At 42.4% G+C, this 23016-nt stretch overlaps 1 protein-coding gene across 1 annotated transcript in view; it reads left to right on the forward strand.

Moving 5' to 3' along the window:
• The first annotated feature begins 1279 nt into the window (after nucleotides 1-1279).
• Nucleotides 1280-23016, forward strand: part of LOC115140170 (synaptic vesicle glycoprotein 2C-like) — a 76330-nt gene continuing 54593 nt past the window's right edge. The window contains exons 1-2 of the mRNA XM_029678344.2: nucleotides 1280-1419; nucleotides 15375-16175. Coding sequence (XP_029534204.2) covers nucleotides 15569-16175 — 607 coding nt within the window. The 5' untranslated portion in view covers nucleotides 1280-1419; nucleotides 15375-15568. The remainder of the gene's footprint in view (nucleotides 1420-15374; nucleotides 16176-23016) is intronic.

Consider the following 23016-nt stretch of genomic DNA (forward strand, 5'->3'; position numbering starts at 1 on the left):
GTGGAACCTGTAATGTTTCTAGTGGTTGTTCAGATTAGGACTGACTCATGACTCAGCCATTTAGCTTATTGAGAGAAAATTGTGGTGTGGCCCACATATCACATTGGCCTAATTCACAGAATTTTCTGAAGAACTTTAATGGAAAGGTCAAGAATAATTCATGTATCCAGTGTCTGTCCTATCCACCAACGCGATGTAGTAGTGGTGTTTTTAAGGCGCAAATTAATCACTGAAATCATTTATGGAGTCAGGACCATGGACAGCGGTCATTCGCGGAAAATGTCTTTCAGGACCGTGGATAGCGTAATATGAAAAAGCTGATGTCGCCTAGTTGGCCTTCTGTGGTTACAAACTACACTAAAAAAAATATAAACGCAACATGCAAACATTTCAAAGATTTTACTGAGTTACAGTTTATCGAAGGAAATCAGTCATTTAAATAATTCATTATCCCCCCTAACGCACTGCGCTTTTAGCAGGATGAACTACTTTCAATATTATACCAGCCTTGTATGTTTTCAAATATTTAAGATACATAATTAATCATTTTAATCAAGTGAACTTGAAAACATTGCTATGAGGTGAATTTGTAAATGTGTTTTATTTAGCCTACACACTACGCTGTTCGAGACTGTGGCGGGAATTATAATTTGGCACAATGGTTTGCAACAGGTCGAGCTGTTGTCGCATCAAATGGAATTTGAAATGATGCCGGCGAGAACAAAACTGACTCCATTACAATAACGAGTCACAATGATACACTGTCACATTAACATAAGACTATATGGCACAAACTTTTCAGCAAATACAATCCGTTTTACAGCACAATTAATTTGCCTTTCAAATGTATGCCATTCATCTTCAGCATGTCATCTGAATTTCTTTGTTGTTGCTTTGCCCCAAAAACATGCAAAAACGATCCATTTCCATTGCTCAATATGAAACTTTAACAATGTATTTGAAGAATAACATGAGCTCTTAAATCTGTAGAAAATATGTTCGTTAAAAAGCCTCAGTCTGGAAATCAAAACCTCTCATCACATCCTACAGTACTGCACGTCGCAGTGTTTCACGTCATTCTCCCTCTAACGAGATTGTTCCATTAGATGGAATTGCCTGCATCACTCAATGAAATACAATTTTTGATTTTACTTTCTCTCCTAGCTATCCCCTGCCCCTTCTGCCCCCCCCTCTCTCTCTCTCTCTCTGACTCTCTCTCTCTCTCTCTCTGTCTATCTCCTTTTTCCTGAAGTAGCCTACTGCAGAGAGAGAACTGCATCGAAAAAACACACCGGAAGACATGAACTACCTCAGTTCTACAGTGTGATAGCAGCAAATTCAGATTCGTAAGACACAAGCAACTCGCCTGGTGCAATGGCTAACAATCAGGGCCATCCACTTTTCCTCTCTCAAACAAAGGTAAGCGCTTTGATTTCTCGAGGGAACGTTGTGGGAAAGCAGAGGTTGTTCTTATTCAAGTAGGCTAGCCTACAGTGATTCGTTTACATTGCTTCATATAGCCTTTCGCGGAATACAGCATAATGTTCATTATAGGCTAAGTGTAAAGTAAAATAGCAAAATACACTTTTTGATATTGTCATATGCAAAGTTCGGTTACGTAGGCCTAATTCTTGTATGACTGACTGCAGTGCAACTGTGAGGGGGATGTTGGCAGGAATACCCACTTTATTCAGAATAAAATGCTATTTACTGCTCAGTCTCATTCATAGCTTACGTCTGAAGTTTACCAGATTTTTCAGTGGAATTGCCTTTGAAACCATACTGACAAATATTATGTGCTTGGTGTTTTTGTTGGAATGGAGTGTCTATGCTTGACTTTTCTTTATAGTCCGTGTAAAACATGTGCTTCAAACCATCTAGATACACTACTTGGAGTATTTGGGATACTAAGCTATAATGTAGGCTAACATCAAAGAATACAGTTTGGTTTTAGTCCTGATACATCAAGGCTATCCCTTTAGACATACCCACCAAGTAAAGTCATGATGTCCATGATATTTGTTCTTTATTCAAATAAAATTGAAGTCAATAGTTGCTAATGTCTAACATCTCTGCAAGTCTGAAACAAGCTCTCGTCTGCGTTGAATGAGTATCAGGCGGCCAGTCACCCCGGGCGCTTAAAGCACTCTGCATACCGCCAAAAAGAGCGCAAGGCTGCGGGTACAGTAGCGAGCTGGGTACTGATTCAACGATTGATAGGCTACCAAAGAGAACGTCCAGTGAAGGGGAAATTTGCATCAAAGTGCTCTGTAGTAGGAGAATTATAAGCTTGCTGGGTACCATTTAAGTTGTCTTCAAAACGGCTTGACATATTTTCATGTGAGGTTTTGTCTAGCTGGACATTTGGTGGGAAATATGAGACTATTTTTCTTTAGCCTCACTTGACTTTTAATGGTGTTGACAGCAAAATGAAGTCATGTGTAGGCCATGGCTTTCAGATGAAGGAAAAAGCTAATGGAAGAGGAAAGGGCTGTCTTTTTCACATCAGATCACCAATCAATCCTGTATCTTATATGCTTGACACACCCCACTGGGCACAGACTCAATTCAAAGTATATTTCACATTGGTTAAACTTAATTGTATTGAAATGATGTGGAAACAACATTCATTCAACCAGTGTGTGCAAGGTGGGTCAAATCTAAATCCAAACCATTTTCTCCCAGGTGGACCATACACTATAGGGTGTATGGGGTACTCCAGGGGTACTAGGACCCCTAGGGGTACTTGGCCTATCTACAAGGGGTTCTTGAGAAGACTCATGAGACCATAGGCCTACTGGTGAAATGCACATGAGGGGGTACTTCAGGGGTACTCCGGGTAGAGCACAATTTAGTTGGTGGTACAGTAACTAAAAAAGATTAGGAACCAACCACTATAGCAACCCCACCTGACTCAAAGCTACATCATTGAGAGCTAGTTCATTGACACTGGCCCAATGACAATTCAGTAAAAGTGGAGGCTCCAAATAGACCCAGTGCGTCAGCCTTGTAAGTCCCCCGGTCTAAGCACGAAGCAAATGAAACATTAACAGATAAATCATTTGCATATATCTGGAATGAGTCAACCCGGTAATTACTTGGCATTGTAAAATAATGTTATTCAGCCACGTCCTCTAAACTCGCTTGCCCATCTTCAATGAACATTTGAACCACAGAATTGAATCCTTGTTTTTCATACTAGAATACTTCTCTTACTCAGGATACCCATAGTACTGTTCTTTATCAGAGCAAGGTTTTTCCTGCAAAGTCTCACATCTCTTCACACATGCATGCCTCCATTTTCACAATTTTCTCTCATGTTGTATTTTGGGTTTGCCTCTTTCCAAACGGCTGTCAACCTGGTGAAGCACAGCCACAGACTATAGTGTAAAAGCTGCATTCAGCAGCAAGCGGTGTGCTCTCCAGCTTCTCTGTTAGGGCTCTCTGTGTTTCCTAGCTCGGTGGTAAGTGGTGTGCTCTCCAGCTTCTCTGTTAGGGCTCTCTGTGTTTCCTAGCTCGGTGGTAAGTGGTGTGCTCTCCAGCTTCTCTGTTAGGGCTCTCTGTGTTTCCTAGCTCGGTGGTAAGTGGTGTGCTCTCCAGCTTCTCTGTTAGGGCTCTCTGTGTTTCCTAGCTCGGTGGTAAGTGGTGTGCTCTCCAGCTTCTCTGTTAGGGCTCTCTGTGTTTCCTAGCTCGGTGGTAAGTGGTGTGCTCTCCAGCTTCTCTGTTAGGGCTCTCTGTGTTTCCTAGCTCGGTGGTAAGTGGTGTGCTCTCCAGCTTCTCTGTTAGGGCTCTCTGTGTTTCCTAGCTCGGTGGTAAGGGGCTGGCATGGCTGGGTGACCATATGGGCCAAACAGGAACCAGTGTGTGTTCTCTGGGAGCCAAGGCACATAACCTGTTTGGATCATCCCTCCCTTCCTGACTCAAATGTAACTGCTAAGTATTATGTGACATAGTTTTCGTAAATGGGAACTAGGTGATATTCTAATACAAATCCCAGAGATCAGTAGCAGTTACCTGATATATAATTGGCCATTATACCCTGCATCTGTGAAATCAGCTGGATGTGCTGTTCAGTGAATGCAATGTATTTCAGCCTTTAGTTTTAATGTAGGACACACTGTAGAGTGGGGAGTTGAGTGCATATCCAAGTGCCATTCATTTTGACCAGCACTGTCACAACACTATTAGTTCCATTCATATTAAATCAAAGTTTATTGGTCGCACAAACAGGTTTGCAGATGTTATAGCAGGTGCAGCGAAATACTTGTGTTTCTAGTACTAACAGTGCAGTAATATTTATCAATACAATAACAATACACACATAATCCCAAAATATAAAAAAGATCAGAACGAGCAATATCAGAATGCGCAATGCCCAAGCCTGGAATATATATCTATATCTATATATATATATATATAAATTGTGTGTATAGACAGCATGGGCAGTTTATGAATAGAAAAAAGGTGTGTACAGCAGTATTAATACAGGATGAGCCATGACTAGAATACAGTATATACAGTACATACAAAGTGGCTAAAACAGTGTGTAAATATTGTTAAAGTGACCAGTGTTCAATGTTTCTATATACATGGGGCAGCAGTCTTTAAGCTGCAGGGCAGAGTACCGGGTGGTAGCCAGCAAGTGACAGTGTCTAAGGTGCCAGGCAGAGTAACTGGCAAGCTATGGAGAGCCATGTGGTTGTGGGCGGTGCAGTTGCCGTACCAGATGGTGATGCAGCCCGACAGAATGCTCTCGATGGTTTATCTGTAGAAGTTCAGGAGCATCTTAGGAGTCACGCTGAATTTCTTCAGCCTCCTGAGGTTGAAGAGGTGCTGTGGCTCTTCTTCACTACGGTTTGGGTGTGGTGGGACCATTTCAGGTCCTCAGTGATCCTCTCCACTGCGGCCCTGTCAATGTGAATGGGGGCGTGCTCTCTCTGCTGTCTCCTGTAGTCCATGATCAGTTCCTTCATTTTGTTGATGTTGAGGGAGAGGTTATTTCCCCGGCACCACTCCGCCAGGGCACTAACCTCCACCCCGTAGGCCGTCTCAGCATTGTTGTTGATCAGGCCTACCACTGTTGTGTATCCACTAAGTCCTAAGGGACAGAGAGTACAGGAGGGGGCTGAGCACACGCTGCCTGGGTGACCCCTGTGTTGAGGATCAGCATAGAAATGGTGTTGTTGCCCCGCCTCACCACCTGGGGGCGACCCGTGAGGAAGTCTAGGACCCAGTTGAACAGGGAGGGGCTCAGATCCAGGACACTGCAGTGGTGAGGGAACTGTTCTATTGTTATTGGCATGGGGGGAATTCCTATGTCTTATCAACACTAAGCAGGGGATTGATTGAAGTCAACATTAAAATTAATCATTCCAGTTATTATAGCTTAAAAAGGGATTTCCAACCGGCAACAGCAGTACGAAGTAACCATAAAAGTTTACTTTAAACCGTTCGCCATTATCAAAATGTCCTTGTGAAGGTTGACTCCACTACAGAGCACTATTGAAGCAGGTTTCTTTCAGGGGTAATCTGTGTACCTACATGGCTAGTGGGCCTTAGCTCTCCTCCATTCCTCTCTCACTTTCTCTATTCTCCTTCAACCCTCTCTCTTTCTTTTCTGTCTACCCCTCTCCTCTTTCCAGTTACCCATCTCATCTCTCCTTCCTCCTCCCCCGTTCATCTCTCTCCACTCCTCCTGTCTCCATTCCACTCCCTTTTCCCATCCCTCTTTATACATTCCTCTCTTTGTTCTGTATTCCACCATCTCTCTCTCTCTCCATGTAATGTCATCAGGATCTCCTAAATGAATACCTCCCAGGCCCAGGCTCTTTCTTGCAGATGAGGTCATGCGGTCTCCATTTTGATGGGATTACGTGCGGGTCGGTCCATTTAGAGATTGGACCTGCCCTGTTTGATGCTGATGGAACAAACCGTCTACCCACGCTTGTCTTTCAAAGGGGAGGACACTCACAAGTCAAACATGACTAAGACTGAATACATTCAAATATAGATTGCATCCCCGACATTGGTTGAATGTGAAAGTATGTGACAGGATATTGAATAAAAAACAGTGTGGATTAGTCTAATAAGGAGCATAAGTTGCTCGTATTTCATCATAGGATGTTTGCACTTGCATTCACATTGAACCACATCATTAAAAATAGTCAAAATGCAAGTGGAGTGCATAAAGGGAGGGCAAGGACACTGGCAGCTCGTTTTTCATTACTGCTTTGTGTGAGTGAGTGAGTATGTTTGGTCCAGTCTGTCATTCAGACTGCACAAAGCAGGCAGTATTGATTATCTATTATGATCTTATGAAAACATATGAAGTGTTTACTGCCCTCAGTAGGTGTTGGTCAGGAAACCAGTAAACTCCTCTTGCTACAAAATAGCTTTGTTTTTCATTCTAACCACCTAATTAGTACAGTGCATTTGGAAAGTATTCAGACTCTTTGACTTTTTCCACATTTTGTTACGTTACAGCCTTATTCTAAAATGGATTAAATTCGTTATTTTCCTCATCAATCTACACACAATACCCCATAATGACAAAGCGAAAAACAACAACAACCTTATTTACATAACTATTCAGACCCTTTGCTATGAGACTCAATTGATTGGACATGATTTGGAAAGGCACACACCTGTCTATATATACCAAGCCATGAGGTTGAAGGAATTGTCTGTAGAGCTCCCAGACAGGTTTGTGTCGAGGCACATATCTGGGGAAGGGTACCAAAACATTTCTGCAGCATTGAAAGTCCCCAAGAACACAGTGGCCTCCATCTTTCTTAAATGGCAGAAGTTTGGAACCACCAAGACTCTTCCTACAGCTAGCCGGGGGAGCAATCTGGGAAAAAGGGCCTTAGTCAGGGAGGTGACCAAGAACCCAATTGTCACTCTGACAGAGCTATAGAGTTCCTCTGTGGAGATGGGGAGGACCTTCCAGAAGGACAACCATCTCTGCAGCACTCCACCAATCAGGCCTTTATGGTAGAGTGGCCATATGACAGCCCACTTGGAGTTTTCCAAAAGGCACCTAAAAACTCAGACTATGAGAAACAAGATTCTCTGGTCTGATGAAACTAAGATTGAACTCTTTGGCCTAAATACCAAGCATCACATCTGGAGGAAACCTGCCACTATCTCTACTGTGAAGGATGGTGGTGGCAGCATCATGCTGTGGGGATGTTTTTCAGCGGCAGGGACAGGATCGAGGCAAAGATTAACGAAGAAAAGTACAGAGAGATCCTTGATGAAAACCTGTTCCAGAGCACTCAGGACCTCAGACTGGGGAAAAGGTTCACCTTCCAACAGGACAACAACCCTAAGCACACAGCCAAGACATCAGAGGAGTGGCTTCGGGACCAGTCTCTGAATGTCCTTGAGTGGCCCAGCCAGTGCCCAGACTATTCTGGTTAGGGCCAGTTTGCGCTGTTCTGTGAAGGGAGTAGTACACAGCGTTGTACGAGATCTTCAGTTTCTTGGCAATTTCTCGCATGGAATAGCCTTCATTTCTTAGAACAAGAATAGACTGACGGGTTTCAGAAGAAAGTTATTTGTTTCTGGCCATGTTGAGCCTGTAATTGAACACACAAATGCTGATGCTCCAGATACTCAACTAGTCTAAAGAAGGACAGTTTTACTGCTTCTTTAATGAGGACAACAGTTTTCAGCTGTGCTAACATAATTGCAAAAGGGTTTTCTAATGATCAATTAGCACTTTAAAATGCTAAACTTGGATTAGCTAACACAACGTGCCATTGGAACACAGGAGTGATGGTTGCTGATAATGGGCCTCTGTACGCCTATGTAGATATTCCATAAAAAAATCTGCCGTTTCCAGCTACAATAGTCATTTACAACATTAACAATGTCTACGCTGTATTTCTGATCAATCTTATGTTATTTTAATGGACAAAAAAATGTGCTTTTCTTTCAAAAACAAGGACATTTCTAAGTGACCCCAAACTTTTGAACGGTAGTGTATTTCCCTTTAGTCCAAAAGGTAGTCAATTAACAGCATTCTTACATTAAAAAGTTTTCTCTGTTTCCTTCTTCTCAAACTCTCATTTAAATCTCTATTATATAGTGTCATCTTTAACCTGTAACAAAATGCAGGTTGATGTGTATTGTCATGAGTCTTGTCTTGGAGGCAAAACTGAGTGATTTCCCCTTAGATATGCCAGATACAAAGTTATAATTGGCTATATTGAAAAAAATAATGTAAATACAGATGTGCTTTTTTTTTCTTAGTTTGAGGATTAGGCATTATTGTTAGCAATGTGGTTAAGGTTAGGTTACATTTTATGACTTTGTGGCTGTGCCAGCTAGTTACCACTCTGCAGACCAACTCCAGAACAAGATTCATGGCAAAAAAATGCTAACCTGCTAACACAATAAATACTTTTCTCAGTTTGTGATAACTTTTTATTAGTGTCAGTAGCCCGGCAAAATGCCCTAAAATCATGTCTTGAATCTGGTCATTTGTCTGCGGATTAGTTGGAAAGTTGCAGCCACGTAATAGTTGACCTAGAGTTTTTTCCCCAGTCTAAAGAGGCTGAAGGAAAGCAGAGGCACCATCCATCACCCAGACAGGGGCTATCGCTAGACCAGGGCCTATTTCAAGCCATCCTCAGACAGTTCACACTAATGGTAGCTGCATGTCTTGTGTTAACCCTCTGTATGCCAGTCCACTCAAATCAAATCTTATTGGTCACATACACATATTTAACAGATGTTATTGGTCACATACACATATTTATCAGATGTTATTGGTCACATACACATATTTATCAGATGTTATTGGTCACATACACATATTTATCAGATGTTATTGGTCACATACACATATTTATCAGATGTTATTGGTCACATACACATATTTAACATATGTTATTGGTCACATACACATATTTATCAGATGTTATTGGTCACATACACATATTTATCAGATGTTATTGCGGGAGCAGCGACATGCTTGTGTCCCTAGCTCCAACTGTACAGTGGTATCTAACAATTCACAACAATAGACACAAATCTAAAAGTAAAATAATCAAATGAAGAAATATCTAAATATATACATATTTCCCGCGACAGAGGAACCCCACTGGGCCAATCTCTGGGAGTGGTATGGTAAATAGCAGTGTGACTGCCCCTGTTGATCTGGCGGCCTGTGCTTTCTCAGTCTCGTCAGTGGTGGTCAGGTGAGGTGGAGTGTGAGGGCCTTGGTATGCACACAGTTCTTCACTGATCCTCATCACCACTGACAGGGCGGCTTGGGCTATGCTCTACAGACTCTCTGACAGACAGACACTGGACACACACACACACCCACAACCCACTGTGTGTGTGTGAGAGAGAGAGAGAGAGCATGAGTGAGAGAGCATGAGTGAGAGAGCATGTGTGTGTGTGTGTGTGTGTGTGTGCGTGTGTGCATGTGTGCGTGTGTGTGTGTGTGTGTGTGCGTGCGTGCGTGCATACGTACGTACTTTGTATTTAGAGGTGTGTGATCACCCAACTCATGACCTGCATGAAACACAAGGAAGCATCAATGTCTTGAGAGTCTGTCAGGAGTCTTGACAAGCCACTGGCAGGGCCTGACTCTGAGTTCACCAAACAGAAGCAGAGTTCTAAAATATAAACTGCAGAATGGGATCCAATAGGAGAGTAGTACAGTATAACAGACGGGTTGAGACAGACAGGTTTTCATATTAAATCCCAGAAGATGGTTATTTAACAACACCTAACCCGAGTGTCCTCTGTAATAAAGCTCAGCGAAGTTCATCTAAATAAGGTTCTCTGTAAAAAAAAGAACAGTCCAAGACAAAGCAGTAACACAGGACCCTGCTACTAGAGACAATGATAAATAACACAGGACCCTGCTACTAGAGACAATGATAAATAACACAGGACCCTGCTACTAGAGACAATGATAAATAACACAGGACTCTGCTACTAGAGACAATGATAAATAACACAGGACTCTGCTACTAGAGACAATGATAAATAACACAGGACTCTGCTACTAGAGACAATGATAAATAACACAGGACCCTGCTACTATAGACAATGATAAATAACACAGGACCCTGCTACTATAGACAATGATAAATAACACAGGACTACTAGAGACAATGATAAATAACACAGGACCCTGCTACTAGAGACAATGATAAATAACACAGGACCCTGCTACTAGAGACAATGCTACTAGAGACAATGATAAATAACACAGGACCCTGCTACTATAGACAATGATAAATAACACAGGACCCTGCTACTATAGACAATGATAAATAACACAGGACCCTGCTACTATAGACAATGATAAATAACACAGGACCCTGCTACTAGAGACAATGATAAATAACACAGGACCCTGCTACTAGAGACAATGATAAATAACACAGGACCCTGCTACTAGAGACAATGATAAATAACACAGGACTCTGCTACTAGAGACAATGATAAATAACACAGGACCCTGCTACTAGAGACAATGATAAATAACACAGGACTCTGCTACTAGAGACAATGATAAATAACACAGGACTCTGCTACTAGAGACAATGATAAATAACACAGGACTCTGCTACTAGAGACAATGATAAATAACACAGGACCCTGCTACTAGAGACAATGATAAATAACACAGGACCCTGCTACTAGAGACAATGATAAATAACACAGGACCTCTGCTACTATAGACAATGATAAATAACACAGGACCCTGCTACTAGAGACAATGATAAATAACACAGGACTCTGCTACTAGAGACAATGATAAATAACACAGGACCCTGCTACTAGAGACAATGATAAATAACACAGGACTCTGCTACTAGAGACAATGATAAATAACACAGGACCCTGCTACTAGAGACAATGATAAATAACACAGGACTCTGCTACTAGAGACAATGATAAATAACACAGGACCCTGCTACTATAGACAATGATAAATAACACAGGACTCTGCTACTAGAGACAATGATAAATAACACAGGACTCTGCTACTAGAGACAATGATAAATAACACAGGACTCTGCTACTAGAGACAATGATAAATAACACAGGACCCTGCTACTAGAGACAATGATAAATAACACAGGACCCTGCTACTATAGACAATGATAAATAACACAGGACCCTGCTACTATAGACAATGATAAATAACACAGGACCCTGCTACTATAGACAATGATAAATAACACAGGACCCTGCTACTATAGACAATGATAAATAACACAGGACTCTGCTACTAGAGACAATGATAAATAACACAGGACCCTGCTACTAGAGACAATAATAAATAACACAGGACCCTGCTACTAGAGACAATAATAAATAACACAGGACTCTGCTACTAGAGACAATAATAAATAACACAGGACTCTGCTACTAGAGACAATGATAAATAACACAGGACTCTGCTACTAGAGACAATGATAAATAACACAGGACCCTGCTACTAGAGACAATGATAAATAACACAGGACCCTGCTACTAGAGACAATGATAAATAACACAGGACTCTGCTACTAGAGACAATGATAAATAACACAGGACTCTGCTACTAGAGACTGCTACTAGACAATAAATAAATAACACAGGACCCTGCTACTAGAGACAATAATAAATAACACAGGACTCTGCTACTAGAGACAATGATAAATAACACAGGACCCTGCTACTAGAGACAATGATAAATAACACAGGACCCTGCTACTAGAGACAATGATAAATAACACAGGACTCTGCTACTAGAGACAATGATAAATAACACAGGACCCTGCTACTAGAGACAATGATAAATAACACAGGACTCTGCTACTAGAGACAATGATAAATAACACAGGACTCTGCTACTAGAGACAATGATAAATAACACAGGACTCTGCTACTAGAGACAATGATAAATAACACAGGACTCTGCTACTAGAGACAATGATAAATAACACAGGACTCTGCTACTAGAGACAATGATAAATAACACAGGACCCTGCTACTAGAGACAATGATAAATAACACAGGACCCTGCTACTATAGACAATGATAAATAACACAGGACCCTGCTACTATAGACAATGATAAATAACACAGGACACAATGATAAATAACACAGGACCCTGCTACTAGAGACAATGATAAATAACACAGGACCCTGCTACTAGAGACAATGATAAATAACACAGGACCCTGCTACTAGAGACAATGATAAATAACACAGGACCCTGCTACTAGAGACAATGATAAATAACACAGGACTCTGCTACTATAGACAATGATAAATAACACAGGACTCTGCTACTATAGACAATGATAAATAACACAGGACCCTGCTACTATAGACAATGATAAATAACACAGGACCCTGCTACTAGAGACAATGATAAATAACACAGGACCCTGCTACTAGAGACAATGATAAATAACACAGGACCCTGCTACTATAGACAATGATAAATAACACAGGACCCTGCTACTATAGACAATGATAAATAACACAGGACTCTGCTACTATAGACAATGATAAATAACACAGGACCCTGCTACTAGAGACAATGATAAATAACACAGGACCCTGCTACTATACTATAGACAATGATAAATAACACAGGACCCTGCTACTAGAGACAATGATAAATAACACAGGACCCTGCTACTAGAGACAATGATAAATAACACAGGACCCTGCTACTAGAGACAATGATAAATAACACAGGACCCTGCTACTATAGACAATGATAAATAACACAGGACTCTGTTACTATAGACAATGATAAATAACACAGGACCCTGCTACTAGAGACAATGATAAATAACACAGGACCCTGCTACTAGAGACAATGATAAATAACACAGGACCCTGCTACTAGAGACAATGATAAATAACACAGGCCTCTGCTACTAGAGACAATGATAAATAACACAGGACTCTGCTACTAGAGACAATGATAAATAACACAGGACTCTGCTACTAGAGACAATGATAAATAACACAGGACCCTGCTACTAGAGACAATGATAAATAACACAGGACCCTGCTACTAGAGACAATGATAAATAACACAGGACCCTGCTACTAGAGACAATGATAAATAACACAGGACTCTGCTACTAGAGACAATGATAAATAACACAGGACTACTGACAATGATAAATACTACTAGACAATGATAAATAACACAGGACCCTGCTACTAGAGACAATGATAAATAACACAGGACCCTGCTACTAGAGACAATGATAAATAACACAGGACCCTGCTACTAGAGACAATGATAAATAACACAGGACTCTGCTACTAGAGACAATGATAAATAACACAGGCCTCTGCTACTAGAGACAATGATAAATAACACAGGCCTCTGCTACTAGAGACAATGATAAATAACACAGGACTCTGCTACTAGAGACAATGATAAATAACACAGGACTCTGCTACTATAGACAATGATAAATAACACAGGACCCTGCTACTAGAGACAATGATAAATAACACAGGACCCTGCTACTAGAGACAATGATAAATAACACAGGACTCTGCTACTAGAGACAATGATAAATAACACAGGACCCTGCTACTATAGACAATGATAAATAACACAGGACTCTGCTACTAGAGACAATGATAAATAACACAGGACCCTGCTACTAGAGACAATGATAAATAACACAGGCCTCTGCTACTAGAGACAATGATAAATAACACAGGCAATAGGGGTACTGAAAAATTAACAATACATATAAAAGGATCATTGGTCAGAAGCCAGCCAATGAGCCAAACAGGATAAGCAGAGTCACCTTGAATCAGCGGTGTCATTTTGCCCAGTAAAATTGCATTATGGGAGTTGGAGCCTGGGCGGTGATTTGTGGCCTCCTGACAGGGCTTCATTGTTCATTAGGCCCTATAGAGAGCAGCTCAGAAACACACTGGATGGACGACCTCAAAGACACCCTTAGTCTCTCACACACCCTCATTCTCTCTCTCACACACACACACACACACACACACACACACACACACACACACACACACACACACACACACACACACACACACACACACACACACACACACACACAATCTTACTCACACACATAATCATCCGTGGGTTCTGTTAATCAAAAATACTACAATTTCATTTATATTTGACAAAATATGGACACACACCTGTCTCCAACAGAATCAGCCTTCTTCCATTGGAGGATTTAGTAAATCCTTGGTTGACAGTTTCCAATATACCTCCTCTTCCCACCATTCCGTAATGTATATTTTATGCAAGCTATAATATGAGAGTGCAGCCAGGGAGATGAAGTAAATCTGTGATATACTGTAGGTCTTAGTTTACACTTTGATCACACACAATAAATCATGTCACATTGCAGGGTTATGTTGGGGTCTCCACCAGCCAACCCAGGCCTCTGACAACTGGGAGGGTTTCCCCTGCCCACTATGTGTGTGCCCTAATTAATGTGTATGAAATCAGTGACCCTGCCAAATCAATTTCCTTCCAACACCCACTGTTTGTGTGTGTGTGTGTTGGTGACACTGGTCATTTGCCTTCAGTTTTCCTGTGAATCCTCCCATTGCATGGATTAAAGGATGACACTAAGGTTCTGCTTGGGTCGCCACATCCACTGTAATATACCAGCGCTTTATCAAAGACACATTTATTTGGGCCAGAACCTTGTTTATTAGTTCAACACAAATGAATATGATTCGGCACATTTCCTATCTCTGTTTAAGGCCTGAGACTGGTGTCGACTCATGAAATATAGAACAGGAGAGCTCTCCCGGGAATTGAATGTACTTTGTGAATATAAACTGAGAGTAATATGCCAAAGCCATTTTCTTCACATCACTCAAAGAAATGATCAAAAGGAAAGGGAGCAGGCAGGCAGGACGGTGAGTGAATGTTTAAGATAGTTTGGTGTCTGCTGTTTCTGCATCATTGTCTGGTTATGAATGTAGCTGTGGAATTCACCTTATCTGACTGGAACCTTTCTGTCTCTCCCCCTGTCTTTCTGTCTCTCCCCTGTCTCTTTCTCTCTCTCCCCTGTCTTTCTGTCTCTCCCCTGTCTCTTTCTCTCTCTCCCCTGTCTTTCTGTCTCTCCCTCTCCCCCTGTCTTTCTCTCCCCCTGTCTTTCTCTCTCTCCCCCTGTCTCTTTTTCTCCCTCCTCCTGTCTTTCTGCCCCCCCTCTTTTTGTCTCTCCCCCTGTCTTTCTGTCTCCACTGTCTCTTTCTCTCTCCCTCCCTGTCTTTCTGTCTCTCCCCCTCTCTTTCTCCTCGTCTTTCCATCTCCCCCTCTCTGTTTCTCTCACCCCGTATTTCTTTCCCCCCTTCTCTTTGTCTATTTGTCCCACAGCCGGACCAATGAACACCACAGCCAGTGAGGGTATCTTCCTGTGGTGACTGCAGAGTCCAGGGTTTTCCCCTGTTGCATCTTCAGATCCACCACTCTGCTCTGCTCCCAAACCCCTCCACCAGCTTACATCCATCTCCCTCCTACCCTTCCTACCCCTCTGTACTTCCACCCCTGAACCTCCATCAGAGTAAAAAATGGACGACAGCTACGATAACAGGACTTCCTTAGTGAAGGGGGCCAAGGACATTGCCAAGGAGGCCAAGCGGCATGCCGTGAAAAAGGTCAACAAGGTCGTGGACAGCGCCACAGACGAGTACTCCCAGCGCAAATACAGCCGGTTTGAGGACGAGGTAGACGAGGGGGACGACTTTTCCCATAATCCCCTGAGACAGGACGGAGGCTACAATGACAATGACCAGGCCAGTGATGCCAGCGATGCCACAGAGGGCCATGATGACGAAGATGAGATTTACGAGGGGGAGTACCAGGGGATCCCAGCGGCTGGAGACAGGAAGGCCAGGGAGGGGCAGGTGGCTCTGGGGCAGCCCGTCACAGACAGCCTGAGAGAACGTAAGGAGCTGGAGAAGGAGAGGCAGGGGGACGAGGAAGAACTGGCCCAGCAGTATGAGCTGATCATCCAGGAGTGTGGCCATGGCAGGTTCCAGTGGCAGCTGTTCCTGGTGCTGGGCCTGGCCCTCATGTCGGATGGGGTGGAGGTGTTCGTGGTGGGGTTCGTTCTGCCCAGTGCCGAGACGGACATGTGTGCTCTGGGTGGCTCCAACTCCAGATCTGGATGGCTAGGTAAGGGGTTTGGCGTTTGGAGTGCGTGTGTGCATGTGTGTGTTCATTTGTGTGTAAAACATCAAATCAAACTTTACTGGCCACATACACATATTTAGCAGATGTTATTGAGGGTGTAGCGAAATGCATGGGTGCTATAGCTGGTTTGTGTAAGAAGAAGACAGGATTAAATTACTGTTGTCCACCTAGACTAGGCTCAAATCCCTGTCATTCGCGTGAAGAACAGATGGAAATACAGGGGGTGGAGATTGATGTACCTTGTGAGAATTTGTCGGCAAGTGGGTAACCTGCCTCTACCATCCGTTCTACTGGACAACGGGCAATCACTGGAGAATAAACTGGATGATCTCTGTTCAAGACTATCCTACCAACGGGACATAAAAAACTGTAATATCTTATGTTTCACCGACAACACAGATAATATATATCAGGCTGTGTTTTGTGCATCAACAGGACAGAACAGTTACATCTGGGAAGACGAGGGGTGGGTGTGTGTGTCTATTTGTCAATAACAGCTGGTGCGCAATGTCTAATATTAAGGAAGTCTCGAGGTATTGCTTGCCTGAGGTAGAGTACCTAATGATAAGCTGTAGACTACACTATCTACCAAGAGAGTTTTCATCTAAATTTTTCGTAGCCGTCTATGTACCACCACAAACTGATGCTGGCACTAAAACTGCACTCAACAAGCTGTATAAGGTCATAAGAAAACAAGAAAATGCTCATCCAGAAGCGGCACTCCTAGTGGCTGGGGACTTAAATCCGTTTTACCTCATTTCTATCACCATGCCAATTTTCAACCAGAGGAAAAGAACTGTAGCCCACCTTTACTCCACACACAGAGACACATACAAAGCTTTCCCTCGCCCTCCATTTGACAAATCTGACCATAATTATATCCTCCTGATTCCTGCTTACTAGCAAAAACTAAAGCAGGAAGTACCAGTGACTCGCTCAATACGGAAGTGGTCAGATGACGCGGATGCTACGTTACAGGACTGTTTTGCTAGCACAGACTGGAATATGTTCCGGTAATCATCCAATGGCATTGAGGAGTATACCACCTCAGTCACCAGCTTCGACAATAAGTACCTCGACGACGTCGTCCCCACAGTGACCGTATATACATATCCCAACCAGAAGCCATGGATCACAGACAACATCCACACCGAGCTAAAGGCTAGAGCTGCTGCTTTCAAGGAGAGGAACACTAATCCAGACATTTATAAGAAATCTCACTATGCCCTCAGATGAACCAACAAACAGGCAATGCGTCAATACAGTACTAAGATTGAATCCTACTACACCGGCTCTGACACTCGTCGGATGTGGCAGGGCTTGCAAACTATTACGGACTACAAAGGGAAACCCAGTCGCGAGCTGACCAGTGACGCAAGCCTACCAGATAAGCTAAATGCCTTTTATTCTCTCTTCGAGGCAAGCAACGCTGAAGCATGCATGAAAGCAACAGCTGTTCTGGACGACTGTGTGGTCACGCTCTCCATAAAACATGTCAACATTCACAAGGCCGCGGGGCCAGATGGATTACCAGGACGTGTACTCAGAGCATGCACAAGTGGCAAGTGTCTTCACTGACATTTTCAACCTCTCCCTGACTGAGTCTGTAATACCTACGTTTCAAGCAGACCACCATTGTCCCTGTGCCCAAGAAAGCGAAGGTAACCTGCCTAAATCCTAAACTCAAAGCACATGAAGTGCTTTGAAAGGCTGGTCATGGCTCACATCAACAACATTATCCCGGAAACCCTAGACCCACTCCAATTCGCATACCGCCCAACAGATCCCCAGATGACATAATCTCAAATCGCACTCCCACTGCCCTTTCCCACCTGGACAAAAGGAACCCCTATGTGAGAATGCTATCCATTGACTACAGCTCAACGTTCAACACCACAGTGCCCTCAAAGCTCGTTACTAAGCTAAGAACCCTGGGACTAAACACCTCCCTCTGCAACTGGATCCTGGACTTCATGACGGGCCGACCCCAGGTGGTAAGAGTAGGCAACAACACATCTGCCATGCTGATCCTCAACCTCGGGGCCTCTCAGGGTGCATGCTTAGGTCCCTCCTGTACTTCCTGTTCACCCACGACTGCATGGCCAAGCAGGAATCCAACACCATCATTAAATTTGATGACGGAGCTAGGAGTGTTGGATCCGTGTTGGATCAGACTAAAGGTGCGTCATCACACGCCATCATTGTGCACAGCTGAACATTGTATGCTGGAAAACACTTGGTTGGTTATTTTTGATTAAAACAAACCGCAATTCATTAAATACAAATACCAAACTTGTTCTTGTGTGGATTCTGCGACGCGGTTAGATTTTAAGAGCTAGGAAACACCGCTAACCATACAATAGTACTAAGTGGCTGTAGTACAAAAACACCGGTCGTCGTCGTGGGAAAGGCGCATTGCTAAAAACTTTTTGTTAACAACTGGCTGCAGTAAAGACCCAACCTGGATACCAAGGATATCCTGAGGAAAATCGACGACTATCAACAGCTTTATGCTATGGAGCAACAACATACTCCATCATGGAAAGATCTGGCTACCTCACAAAAGAACCAGACAAAAAATGTAAGACAGATTCATCTATTTACTTACCGTTGAAGTAGAGTGCTCTGGCTGGAATCCATGCATCGCTGGACAAGTTGTGTGACGAGGTAGCAGGGCTGAGGGGGAGTTTGGAGTTTAGCCAGAGTGACATTCTCACGCTCCAAGGAGAAAACAAGGCACTCACAGCCAAGGTAAAAATCCATGATTCCAACATGGATTGTCTACTCAGGGAAAACAGGGTGATGAGGGAGTCGCTACTAGACATACAAAGTCATAGCATGCGTGAAAGTCTAATATTATCTGGGATTCCTGAGGACGCATCCAATAACCCAATAATCCAGAGGGCATGATCAAAGAATTCATGCAATCCACCTTGAAACTTCCTCTAGAGACTGTAAACAAGGTGGCTTTCCACCGAGTGCAACCAGACCAAGGGTCCCCGACCGATCATCGCAAAATTTGAACACTACCAACAAAAGGAGCTGATTAATAGCACGGGAAGGGAGCTTAAAGGGACCATATTCGGTCTCAATTACCAATTTCCACAGGGAAACAGACTTTGCAAGAGGCTGTATCCTGTACAGAGGCAACAGAGGGAGAGGAGTAAGCGTGTCTTTCTCATTGTGGACAAACTCTTTATAGATGGACAGCTATTCCGAGACAGCTCCATAACACCATGGCTGTACTAAATTCTACAGGGGCTTCAGGTTAGAAAAAAAACACAAATGGACTTATACATACACATACACTGTTGGTCTCGCTCTCTTCTCTCACTCTCTCTTTCTCTCTTTTCTCTTCTCTTCTCTCACTCTCTCCCCTCTCTCTCTATAGTCAAGAACTGTTCTATAATGTAATGTTTCTTGTTTGTCTATCTTTTCTATGTCTTTGTCTACATGTTTATATATGTTTACAACAAGCAAGGGGAAGATATCAGAATAGGGACATTGGGGAATAATAACATATTGTACGGGATACATTTGTGCTGTAGTGAAGCCATCTCTATTTTTTTAAATACATGTTATTTCACCTTTATTTAACCAGGTAGGCTAGTTGAGAACAAGTTCTCATTTGCAACTGCGACCTGGCCAAGATAAAGCATAGCAATTCGACACATACAACAACACAGAGTTACACACGGAATAAACAAAACATAGTCAATAATACAGTAGAACAAAAGAAAACAAAAAGTATGTATACAGTGAGTGCAAATGAGGTAAGATTAGGGAGTTAAGGCAATAAATAGGCCATGGTGGCGAAGTAAATACAATATAACAATTACAAACTGGAATGGTAGATGTGCAGAAGATAAATGTGCAAGTAGAGATACTGGGGTGCAAAGGAGCAAGATAAATAAATAAATACTGTATGGGGATGAGGTAGGTAGATACAGTGCCTTGCGAAAGTATTCGGCCCCCTTGAACTTTGCAACCTTTTGCCACATTTCAGGCTTCAAACATAAAGATATAAAACTGTATTTTTTTGTGAAGAATCAACAACAAGTGGGACACAATCATGAAGTGGAACGAAATTTATTGGATATTTCAAACTTTTTTAACAAATCAAAAACTGAAAAATTGGGCGTGCAAAATTATTCAGCCCCTTTACTTTCAGTGCAGCAAACTCTCTCCGGAAGTTCAGTGAGGATCTCTGAATGATCCAATGTTGACCTAAATGACTAATGATGATAAATACAATCCACCTGTGTGTAATAAAGTCTCCGTATAAATGCACCTGCACTGTGATAGTCTCAGAGGTCCGTTAAAAGCGCAGAGAGCATCATGAAGAACAAGGAACACACCAGGCAGGTCCGAGATACAGTTGTGAAGAAGTTTAAAGCCGGATTTGGATACAAAAAGATTTCCCAAGCTTTAAACATCCCAAGGAGCACTGTGCAAGCGATAATATTGAAATGGAAGGAGTATCAGACCACTGCAAATCTACCAAGACCTGGCCGTCCCTCTAAACTTTCAGCTCATACAAGGAGATGGATCAGAGATGCAGCCAAGAGGCCCATGATCACTCTGGATGAACTGCAGAGATCTACAGCTGAGGTGGGAGACTCTGTCCATAGGACAACAATCAGTCGTATATTGCACAAATCTGGCCTTTATGGAAGAGTGGCAAGAAGAAAGCCATTTCTTAAAGATATCCATAAAAAGTGTTGTTTAAAGTTTGCCACAAGCCACCTGGGAGACACCAAACATGTGGAAGAAGGTGCTCTGGTCAGATAAAATTGAACTTTTTGGCAACAATGCAAAACGTTATGTTTGGCGTAAAAGCAACACAGCTCATCACCCTGAACACACACCATCCCCACTGTCAAACATGGTGGTGGCAGCATCATGGTTTGGGCCTGCTTTTCTTCAGCAGGGACAGGGAAGATGGTTAAAATTGATGGGAAGATGGATGGAGCCAAATACAGGACCATTCTGGAAGAAAACCTGATGGAGTCTGCAAAAGACCTGAGACTGGGACGGAGATTTGTCTTCCAACAAGACAATGATCCAAAACATAAAGCAAAATCTACAATGCAATGGTTCAAAAATAAACATATCCAGGTGTTAGAATGGCCAAGTCAAAGTCCAGACCTGAATCCAATCGAGAATCTGTGGAAAGAACTGAAAACTGCTGTTCACAAATGCTCTCCATCCAACCTCACTGAGCTCGAGCTGTTTTGCAAGGAGGAATGGGAAAAAATTTCAGTCTCTCGATGTGCAAAACTGATAGAGACATACCCCAAGCGACTTACAGCTGTAATCGCAGCAAAAGGTGGCGCTACAAAGTATTAACTTAAGGGGGCTGAATAATTTTGCACGCCCAATTTTTCAGTTTTTGATTTGTTAAAAAAGTTTGAAATATCCAATAAATGTCGTTCCACTTCATGATTGTGTCCCACTTCTTGTTGATTCTTCACAAAAGAATACAGTTTTATATCTTTATGTTTGAAGCCTGAAATGTGGCAAAAGGTCGCAAAGTTCAAGGGGGCCGAATACTTTCGCAAGGCACTGTAGATGGGCTGTTTACAGATGGGCTATGTACAGGTGCAGTGATCTGTGAGCTGCTCTGACAGCTGGTGCTTAAAGCTAGTGAGGGAGATATAAGTCTCTAGCTTCAGAGATTTTTGCAATTCATTCCAGTCATTGGCTGCAGAGAACTGGAAGGAAAGACGACCAAAGGAGGAATTGGCTTTGGGGGTGACCAGAGAGATATACCTGCTGGAGCGCGTTCTACGAGTGGGTGCTGCTATGGTGACCAGTGAGCTGAGATAAGGTGGGGATTTACCTAGCAGAGACTTGTAGATAACCTGTGGCCAGTGGGTTTGGCGACCAGTATGAAGCAAGGGCCAACCAACAAGAGCGTACAGGTCGCAATGGTGGGTAGTGTATGGGGCTTTGGTGACAAAACGGATGGCACTGTGATAGACTGCATCCAGTTTGTTGAGTAGAGTGTTGGAGGCTATAGTAATGCAAGGTCTCTTTCATGATCATGTGAAACGTCAATTACTATGGAAATTCTGGGATGTGTTTTTCAATGATTTTAAAGGTAATTATGATGCAACTATGATGGTGATACGATATTGATTACAATTATCATGAATATTAAGGCTACACACTACATGTTACACACAGACACCCAACCATGCAAATTGGCGGGGTTATTATTTATTTGGCCATCACACATTATAGTCTTACTCTTATACAGACATCGTACACACTCTCACTAAATCACATCCAATATCATACACATCAACCTACTCAGATTTACTACACACATAATATCTTGTCTCAATTTTCTAATATCTGTGGCATTGGCTCACAGGCAAAACAGGCAAGAGAATAAAACAAACATTGCTAGAACCTATTTCTTGAATTCTAAATATCAGACATTTAAAAGCTCTACTTTTGACTGTCATAATACCTCTGATGGCAATAACTTTACAAGCACTAATTGTGGTCAATTTAGACTGAGAATAGTATCTAGTTATGGTAAGTTGGAATAAAAGGTTAAAAACAAAGGTTAAAAAAGTTTTAATAGGAGAAAGAATTCGATCGGATCATCTAATTGGCCTTCACATAACTCTTATAGAATTTCTACGTGGACATTGGAAATTGAAACAGAGTTTACTGTAGGAAAACCTATTTTTAACTAAGACAAAATTATTTATAACTGAATTGTTCCAGTATAATATAGGTTCAGCAAATCCCTTTATTGTTTGGTATACCTTTAAATGTACATTCTGTCACGTTCTGACCTTAGTTCCTT

Source organism: Oncorhynchus nerka, linkage group LG13 (assembly GCF_034236695.1).
Source record: "Oncorhynchus nerka isolate Pitt River linkage group LG13, Oner_Uvic_2.0, whole genome shotgun sequence".
Lineage (NCBI taxonomy): Eukaryota > Metazoa > Chordata > Actinopteri > Salmoniformes > Salmonidae > Oncorhynchus > Oncorhynchus nerka.